This window comes from Notothenia rossii, assembly GCF_949606895.1.
Source record: "Notothenia rossii genome assembly, chromosome: 5".
NCBI lineage: Eukaryota > Metazoa > Chordata > Actinopteri > Perciformes > Nototheniidae > Notothenia > Notothenia rossii.
The window spans coordinates 68,050,593-68,060,598 of NC_136903.1; the positions used below are offsets into that span (position 1 = coordinate 68,050,593).

General features: G+C 36.8%; 2 protein-coding genes across 2 annotated transcripts; both read right to left on the reverse strand.

The window, feature by feature from the left end:
• Nucleotides 1–125: 125 nt before the first annotated feature.
• rdh5 (retinol dehydrogenase 5 (11-cis/9-cis)) lies at nt 126–4,407 on the reverse strand. Its single transcript, XM_079682986.1, has 5 exons — nt 4,345–4,407; nt 3,890–4,212; nt 3,521–3,779; nt 2,497–2,660; nt 126–2,026 (listed from the first exon to the last, which is right to left on the reverse strand). The coding sequence occupies exons 1-5, from the start codon at nt 4,374–4,376 to the stop codon at nt 1,806–1,808; spliced, it is 999 nt and encodes a 332-aa protein (XP_079539112.1). The 5' UTR covers nt 4,377–4,407; the 3' UTR covers nt 126–1,805.
• A 2,306-nt stretch (nt 4,408–6,713) lies between these two features.
• On the reverse strand, nt 6,714–9,870 carry bloc1s1 (biogenesis of lysosomal organelles complex-1, subunit 1). Its single transcript, XM_079682989.1, has 4 exons — nt 9,670–9,870; nt 9,459–9,531; nt 8,061–8,193; nt 6,714–7,167 (listed from the first exon to the last, which is right to left on the reverse strand). Exons 1-4 carry the CDS (start codon nt 9,728–9,730, stop codon nt 7,057–7,059), a joined length of 378 nt encoding a protein of 125 aa, XP_079539115.1. The 5' UTR covers nt 9,731–9,870; the 3' UTR covers nt 6,714–7,056.
• Between the last annotated feature and the right edge of the window lie 136 nt (nt 9,871–10,006).

Genomic DNA, 10,006 nt, shown 5'->3' on the forward strand with positions numbered 1-10,006 from the left:
ACTTAATACAATTCAACTTGTATTGAGTAACTTTTCTCATAACTTTCTTTGCAGGTTAATAAAAATAACAAGCCATATAGGTCTTGTTATTTGCTTGTTATATGCGTGCCTTAAGACAACAGTAACTGTTGTCTTAAGGCTAACTCGTAGTCTATTTATAGAAGGCATCAAAAACATTTTTGCTCGTAACCACATTGAAGTGATACAAATGAATAAATAATCTTATTTTCTTCATTGAATAATATAACGTTTTTTGGGAGTATATTTCCAGTGGTATTAATTATTCAAATACTTTTAATTCGAATTGTTATTGCATGACTTTAACTTACTTTAGGATAAATTATCCTTATATTCATCACATTTATGCACTTGAATATATATGAAACATCTCTGCAACACGTAATAATCATAACACTTTCGTCATTAGTGTCCAAACATAGTCCATAAAGTTAGGAGATAATTTTTTCGTTTACGAACGGCACTTGAATGCAGCAGAGGGTCTATGTCTTGACCTAAATTCAGGCACGCTACCTCATGTGGTGGCTATCATTTGAGTTGACTGACAGCTACAGTAGCCATTCAGGGGCTAGAAATGTGTATCGCGAGCAGAGGACTGCTATTAAAACGTTATGGGTGTCAGTCAAGATACAAGTTATGTGTGACCACATAATTGAGTATCAGGAATAAAATAGTCTACAATATTAAAGTAGTAAGACTTTTTTTTCTTTTATAATTTTCCCAAGAAAGCTGTAGTTAGTACAGTTGGTTTCATGAAATGATCTAAAACCAGTCCCTAACTACTATATTCAGGCATTCCAGTGAAAGAAAGCCTTTGACCTGTTGTGCAACGACACATGGTCAGCCAACAGGCCTCTCACTTTATTATTACGTTCACCAACAGCTGAACCTGTTTAGGACATTCCTCCAATGGCTTAACTGATATCTAACTCAACTGATAGCCTTAAGAACTGTGTGCAAGAAGCACGTTATAAAGATTAATACAAGTGAAAGTTCACTTTTTTTCAGCGACAGACACTTAATACTAGTAGATACTGCTTAGAGAATATGAGTGTCCAGAAAACACTTACTTAGCACTTTTAAAGCAACACAATAAGGGATGTAATAACACCAGAGTATACCGTCATGTTGATTTAAAATGTACTTTTAGATTTTGAATGTATTAAAAGCATTCAAGCCTCAGGGCGATAGAGTGTTTGTCCACCCAGAGTGGAGCAACAACAATTACAAGAATGAAAATAACAAACAGTTATATGCTAGCATATGTGCATTGATAAAAATACATTCAACAAGGCTATTCAGAAATCATCGTGATGTGACTGCATATTGGTGTGTGTAAATCATAAAGCTTTTTGCCATTTATTTTATTTGTGTCCAAGTTAAACAGATCTTAGCATTCAGAGAGTTTATTGATAATACAATCCTGTTGAATTTAGTCTCTGATGTTTAACAGCATTCATATCAAGGAACATAAATAACAGCTTCAAAAGGCACAGCATAGAATTTACAAAGAAAATGAATTAAACAGTAAAATATACATTACAGTTTAATTATTTTATCTCTTGTCTAAATGTCTTAAGGAAACAAACCTTTACATGGCAGATTATGCACATATAAATTAATAACAGCAATAGAGTAATGCATGGACAATGTAGATAAGGAATATGGGTATTTTGAAAGGCAAGATGTTAATTAATTGATATCAACCTCTGCACTGCATTAAAATGACATAAAATGACATATAAAGGCTTATAACTTTGAACAAGTTTCTTCCAAGGCATCATGATTTACACACTCTTTGACGGGCGGGGCAGCACCAGCCTCAGCCCGATGTCGACCACACAGCTGGGCATGTAGGAGAGGGGGATCCACAGCAGCTTGGCATCCCAGCCCGGGCTGTACCTGGTGCGAGGGTAGGCTGCCGTCAGAGCGTGCTCCATGCAGCCGGTCACCTTGGAGAGGTCAGTGTCGCAGACTGCATTCATGATAAAACGCTGGACCTTGATGTCTAAAAATGAAAAGATCATTTGTGCATAAAACATGACTGAAGTGCATTTTTCTTTGCTTCACCTCAAAATGTGTGTATTTCATATTCAGTGAGATTCATGATACTAAATACTATAAAGTATACACTGCACTGTACTGTATACATGCCTTTATTGTTAAAGGGCATATTAAATGGAATGTTTGTTTTGCCTTCAGGCACAGCAAAGCAGCTGTGTTTATGAAATCAATTCAATGTGCTTTTAATATGGAAATATGGCAGCCATTACTAAAAAGTTGACGCATTTATGGGAAATTCGTAAATAATCAATTTTCAGTGTGACTTTAGGATAGAGATTGTAAATATGATGTCTTTTATTTAACCCATAAAACAGATACATATTTGTGTATGTCAGATTTCCAGTGAACCTCACAGTGATGCTCCCTCGTGGTTTGCATGATGAGTGTGAATAAATACAACCAGTCTTTTCTTACATTTATCAAGGTACTTGTCTCCATAGCTGGCTTGGACTTCAGGGGTGAGCTGGTTCCACAGGCGGTGCAGCTCCCTCTCCAGGGGGTCCAGGCTCGTCACCGCAGTCTTGAAAAATCCTGGCTCAATGATGCACACATTGATTCCAAAGTAGTTTATATCTCTCCTGAAAACAGAAATGTCACATAGAATACCATCGAACATTCAATCTCTAAAGAAGTAATCATTAAACTGATGAAATAATCCTTATTTGGATGCGTTATTGTTAACTGAATCATTTGTTTATAGTGAAAAACGTTTGCTTAAAAATGACATGTGATTATTAATGTGAAATGTACAATGCCACATTGGCTGAAAGAGTGTAAAAAGCCTGTGAGACTCTTTCTTCCTACAGATACATACTCTTGGCACTTGATGGAAGCATTGTCTCTGTTGTACAACAATACATTTTAGCTTCAATTACCAGTCTGTGTATTTATTGTGTTATATTCTGAAGTCCTGAGTGTTTCAAGTATTGGATCCACGACCCCTTCGGCAGTAAAGTCTTTATATAAAAAATAGGCTTAGCAGCTTGAGTGTAAGAAATGAAAACATAATAGTAAATCTTGTAGATAAACACAGTAATCTTGTCTGGTCTCATGAGCCAATACTTGTCTGTCTGGCATATGCTGAGGCAATTTTGTTTTGTGTGTAATCTGTTAGAGGGATTGTGCTTTATTGCTGATAAAATCTGTTATTGTTTGTCTTTTATTTAATAGAAAATGTTTCATAAAAACACTGTCTGAAAACCAAATCTCCCCCGTGGAACAATGACAATATGAAGATTACGGCTCGAACTAGTATTTTATTATTATTACAATACAGGTCTTTGTGAAAGTGACAGAAAAAGGGAATATTGAGGATTTGTGGGGAGTTTGTGTTTCTCTCAGTCGATAACAATAAAGACGTAATGGCACAACATCGTTTCTTTTGGTATAATAACGTGTCAGGGTGTGCTTTTATTCGATGAGGTTGTGTAAGGCTTACCTGAGGCAGTCAGAGAAAGACTCCACTGCAAATTTGGAGATGCAGTATCCACCACCGTTTGCAGCCACCCTACCCAGAACCGATGCTATGTTTACAATGCGGCCCCGAGCCTTTTTGATGAGGGGCAGGAAGGTCATCGTCATGGCAATCGTTCCATTCATGTTGACCTTCAATGTGCTGTGGAAATCCTCCACTCTCATCCACTCTGTAGGACCCATGGGTAACGAGCGTCCGGCATTGTTAACAATTCCCCAAAGTCCTACAAAAAAGGAGATAAAAGGTGGAAGAACATATTTTGGTTACAGATCTACCTTGTGAAATGTCACTAACCCAGGTCATGTATTTCTTTAATGCAGCATCAGCTCTTACCCTTATCCCCAACCTCCTTCTTGGTCCACTCCATGGCTTCTTCGATGCTGTCCTGACTGGCCACATCTAGCAGGACAGTCTTCAAATAAGGCCCCGTCGCCCTCTTCAGGTCATCAGCTCCCTTTTCTGTGAGGCAGCCGGCCAACACGTGGAAACCTCTACGATCGAGCTTCTTACACAGCAGGTTACCAAACCCAGAGTCACAGCCGGTCACAAACACATACTTGTCCTTAAGTTCCTCGATCTCCAGGCTGTCTCTGTACAGCCACACGACAAACCACAAAACCACGAAGGTAGCACCGACGTACGACCAAGCATTTTCCCTGGAAGAGAAAAACAGAAAAGAGAGGAAGGGATTTAACTTTGAGAAAATATTGTTTATATGGGTAAGCGCTGAGGTTATAAGGTTTGGCATACAGCTGCCAAGAATGTAGCGTAGCATTAGTAATTCTTACCCTAAAAGGTCGTAGACAAACTGCATGTCCATGCTGATTCCAGGATAAGAGGAGGATTTTTGGTATCCTTGCTGAAAAATCATAAATAATAGGTTTTGACATCCAAGCTTTCAGGAGTGGAATGGAAGGCAGATACACCTACTTATTTCAGGACTCGATTTCATAATATTTTGGGTTTATCGAACCTTTTTTGAAACAATGGGATACAAGGGATTTGTTAACACAGGGCCTTAGAAGAGGGGCTTGCGATATAGAACTGCTCTGGGCACATGAGAAATCTTTGGATAATACTCTTATGGAAGAAAGAAGGCATTTGTGAGGGAGGGGGACCCGAGGAGGAAGGGGTATTGTTTTGAAGCATAAATGTAATGCCCGTGACGAAGCTGCTTAAGCTGCTCATTGCTGAAAACCAATTAGTTTTCTGGCTTATTAGAAAAGAAAAAATGGAAAAATATTCTTCTGTGCGTTGTGTTATCAATAATTTCCAAATTTGCTGTAGTTTAAAAAATATATAAATTAACTATACTGTTTCTGTTGGCATGAGAACATGTATTAAATCATAATTGACTCAGTAAAATTACAAATCAGGTTAAGGAAGGTTGCATTTAGTTTCACAACACTAGTTAATATTCACTCAGGGCTTTGGCCTCAACAAGTACTCAGCAACCTGTTCCTGTTTTGTTTTCTTCAGCCTATGTATCTGTATGATTATTATTACTTTTTGTTTTGTTTTGTTACTTCCTATTGTAAAGCGTCCTTGGGTTTCGTGAAAGGCGCTATATACATTGAAATTATTATTATTATTATTATTATATATGGCCACAATATACTAGAATACTTCACATATTCATATACAGTATGTCAGCTACATTTAATCCAGTAAATCTACCCAACCCCAATTATGCTGTTAGCCTTTATACATGTAAAGTAATTGATTAATTAACTAAATGACACAGTGATATACTCGCACAGGAAATTGTGATCATTACCAACATTACCGAGTATAATCAGTAGAAAAAATGTATCAGAGCAACTCAGAAAGAGGAAGTACTTGAATTACAAATTCAATGGTGAAATCATTAATAATTATAATAAACTTCCTACCTTTTCCCTCTTTTAGATGTGATGGATCTCCACGAGTTATCCGTCCGCTTCCCTTTCCCTTTCAGGTTATTCTTCTGTCTTAACTCAGAAAGGCTGGTCACAGAGGGACTTTATCCCTTTGGTTTATCCCTTAAGACAATCCGCAATTGGTAATCCCCAATCCATAACAACTTGGTTTGTGCGTGTTTGTATTTAAGTACAAAAAAAAGTCATGGGAATTACAAACTACAACTTTCTGTACACAATGTGAACTTGGATATCAAAGAATTTATTTATTTTTTTAGCTAGTACCACTTCTCAAAGTGCATTATCTTCTTTAAAATAACTTCAAGAGTTCAACATGAAATCTTACCCGTTTTTAGAAACTAGTGGTTCCCGGGGTATACGGTGTAAGTACTTTATGTTCTAAGAGTGTTAAATAAAACTTGGAATAATCCCACATTTTAAAGCCTTTGCACCAGCTTTGCACAGACAAAAACACGTGTAAAGCGTAATTGGCTCATTCAGTTCACTGCCCTATTACATTGAACAATGTATGCACTGTACTTGGTGCCTTTGCACTGTATTGTGGCAAATCACAAAACCTTGAACAAAAAGAAAAAGTGTGATGTAGTATTGTGAATGTGTATGACCAATTGATACACAATCTCACACTCCATTAACAACTATAAAATAGCTTGCCCTATGACCAGTTTGTCAAATGTTGGCTTATATAGTTTAAGAAGATTTTTTCACAACTACTTTTTTTTACACTAAAAACAAGCACAATTTGTTGCCATGTGATGGAAAAGTTTGTTCGCATCTATATTTGGACCCTAACCCTAATGCGCAGTGAGTTGAAAGTACTTGTGGTTACCAAACGCCTGAAATTACATGACTGAACTCCACAGCCCCATGCATCATTTCATAGTGACACATTGCATGCAACATTTGTCCAAATATCTTGTCTACAAATTGTAAAACTTTGTATGCAAAATGTTGTTGCTGTACTTTGTCATTTGGCTTTGAGTCTTCTGATTTTGTAATGATACCATAGACAAACTCCAATCCTTGACCCAGAAGTCAGTCTAAAAACTGACCACTACCACCGTTTGTGGGTATGAACATCCTCACAATCGGATCCATGTTAAGGCAGCTCGAATATCCCTTTTCAAATGAGGTTCTTTATGCTTTGTATTCATGTAGTATTCCCATATTACTTTGCATGTATAAATTCACTTTAGTGGTGGATATATTTTAAATGGTTTCATAAGAAAACAAACCAATGCATTTTATTACTTTATTACAAATAATAGTCACCCTCTGAACGGTAACTTAAGTCAAAGTTAAGTTGTCTGACAAAAAGTGATGTTATCATACATAGACATACTATATTACAAAAGCATAGAAGTATATAATTAAGTTAACAGTGCGGAAAATAAGCCTCCCAGTTAAAGATATTACAGACAAGCAGACAGGTGGCAAAGTCATCATCAGCGTGGGCCCATTCCGGTGAACATGCATCGAGCGAAGTCATCGCTGCTTGCATCTTTGCTGGAAGGAGTCAGTTGGGTTTTCAGTTTCACTCCAGCGTGTTTAGTTCCAGCTATAAATGTCCCTCCATGAAGTTTATGAGAAGGCAGACTGAAGCTGACCCTTGTGAACATACTCCAGAGCTGTGGCGATGGTCCTCATGTCCATCTCTATACTGCGGGCCCAATTCTCCACATCCCCAATTTCCTGTTTAAAAGAGAGAATAGAAACAGAATTAGTATCACAGCTGTGTACATCCAGAAGAAACAGGCAGGCTTGAAACAACTTCAGGCAACTGTTCACCATGTCTCCCTTGGAAAGATGGTGTAACTGGATAACATCAGAGGAAGTGGAAACTCATTTATGAATTGCTTTTACCATCTGTCCAATCCACTCAGATCTATGGCCTGTGTTGAGGTCCTTTGAATAAACTAATCTGCTTTTAGTTTTGATTAGAAACGCCTATAATATTCAACTGATGAATTAGATGATTGAAGAATAAACTATTTGGAGGAATGATTAGTAAGTCAAATTAAGAAATGGCAGTAAAAGCAGTTTTCAGCCTCTTAAATAAGGAAATGTTATGCTTTATTAATAACATACAGTATTAAACTCAATATCCTTTTGCACTGAAAATATAAAGGGTATAAATATTTAAGTTAATCGTTGGAGTTTGAGAAAGTGGGATGGGCCTTTCTCACTGTTTCCTGAAATTGTATAGATCAAGCGATACATTGATTAATTAATAATGAAAATAATTGTTAGTGGCAGCCCTGGAATTGATGAGTACATTTTTTCAAATGTATTTGAGGTGCAAAGATGATTATAATAGTAGATATGATTGAATATGCATTAACCAATACTCATAATAAGTCAAACATGTAATTTAAATGAATGTGATACTGATTGCAAGAGCTGCTATTAGATATATGCTATGCCAACTTATCAAAAAGCAATACAAAGTAAGAGCATTTATTGATTTTACAGCAGTAGACTTAAGAAATGTACATTCATACAAAAATGATACTGTTTTAATGGTGGCAGATTACATAACAGAAAACCCCCGTTTTTGGATGAATTTCTTGCCAAGTGTGTCCTACCTTAAGGGCCTGATTGAAACCCTCCACCATACTGATCCACTGAGCCGTTTGTTTGGAGAACTGGCTCGCCTGCACCTGGAGAGTCTTCACCTCATGGTCGAGCTTACGCTGGTTTACATAAGCCTGGGCAACTCTAGAAAACAGAAAACAACAATAAGAAGCTCTACATTGCTACTAGAACATGAAAATAAAGCATCATGTATTAATATAGCTATGGGGGCATGTGAGTGCACATTTGTGTTTGATAGTACAAAGACTAAGTCATAAACATCTCTGTTTATAATACAAACATACTGTAATATTCAAACTACACTAAATCTTACAAAGTCACCAAAGGATTTTAGTTATAATCTTTTTCAAAAAAGAGCTGCAGCATAACAATGTTCTTTGCATACCAGTCAGTTTTTAAGCTGGTTGTCCGGGTTTCTTCACAACTTTCGCGATGTTAATAATCTTAAGAACTATTTGTAGTTGCGTCACACATAAAGCCAATTCTGCTCAGCTAATTATAGATTGCTTTATTTGAATGGCTCAATTGAAGGTGTTGGTTGATCAGCTTGACTGCAATATGTACCACAGTACCTCAAATGTATTTACCTGTGACTTCAAGAAGGACGCACGTTTAGATATGTCACATTTTGCAGAAGTAGCACATATTTAGTAACAAAATCTAAACTTTACTTTTTATAACACCTTTCAAAACTACCATTATAAATAATTCACTTTCTAGTTGAAAATGCGTTTTTTATCACAAGGAGTAAAGTAAGCATTCCTGTTACCGGACAAAATACTGTGGAGCCAACATTAAAATAATCTTCATTAATTGCATTTCTTGAGATGTTTATCGAGCAAACAGGCTAAACATTTGTTGTTTATCCTTTCAAAACTGAGGATTTACTGACTCGTCTGTAAATTGAGTTGAATATATTTGGCTTTCAGACTAATGACTAGCTGTTAGAAAATATCAAGTAGAAGGGAAAAATCAGTATACAATTTTGAGATTCTTGACTTTAGTATTTCCTTAGACTGCTTTGTTATACTTCTACCCACCAGAGGAACATTCACAAGCTACATAAGTATCATCACCTTTAATGGCTACTAGATTTCCACATTAATGAATTCATAATTGTATGCAATGTCTGAAATGGGCCTTTCTGCATAAAGAGTACTTTAACTTTTGATATACATTTGATGATAATACTTTAATGCATTACTTAAGTAAATGATTTCCTTGTGACAGAGTATTCCTACTCTGTGGCAATTACTACTTCCTGTAGGCACAAGACGTAAGTTTATTATTTATTTACTACCATCAACTATGAACTAACAATAGGAGTTTGCTAATCCCCAGGAAGTAAAACGAGAAACTGCAGGGTGCTAGAAGTTAGGATTTCATACCCAACATTGAGATGGTCTACCAGGGCTTCTGTCAAACAGGTGGCCGCAGTGATAGCTTCACGCCTGCGTCTTTCTGTGCAAGCAAAAACATTAACAAAGACAAGAGAAATCATCTGTAATATTAAAGAAATACGAGGTCTTCTGACACAACTCCTTCAGCTTTGTTTTTAGCATATGTTAGCACGACAGCTAACGTTAGCCAGTGACTCACCCTGCTGCTCCTTCCGCTCATTTTGCTTCGCCTGGTGCTCCTTCAGCAGACGAGACAACATCTTCCGTCTTCGTTGAGATTAAGTGCAAAGGTCTTTCTTTTTTTTAAACTAGCTTAATAACATGGTTTTCCTAAACAGAGATGTTGGAGATGCTATCAGCTGACCGCTATCACGAGACCAAGCGCGAGAATTACAGGAGTAGGCGTGCCCAAACAAATGGCTTTAATGATGGCGTCATTGATTGTAGTTAATCGAATATAATTTTTGTGTTCATTATTAATGCAACACACATGGAAGGAATTGCAACAGATGATGCATTGAAAGATAATAAACACT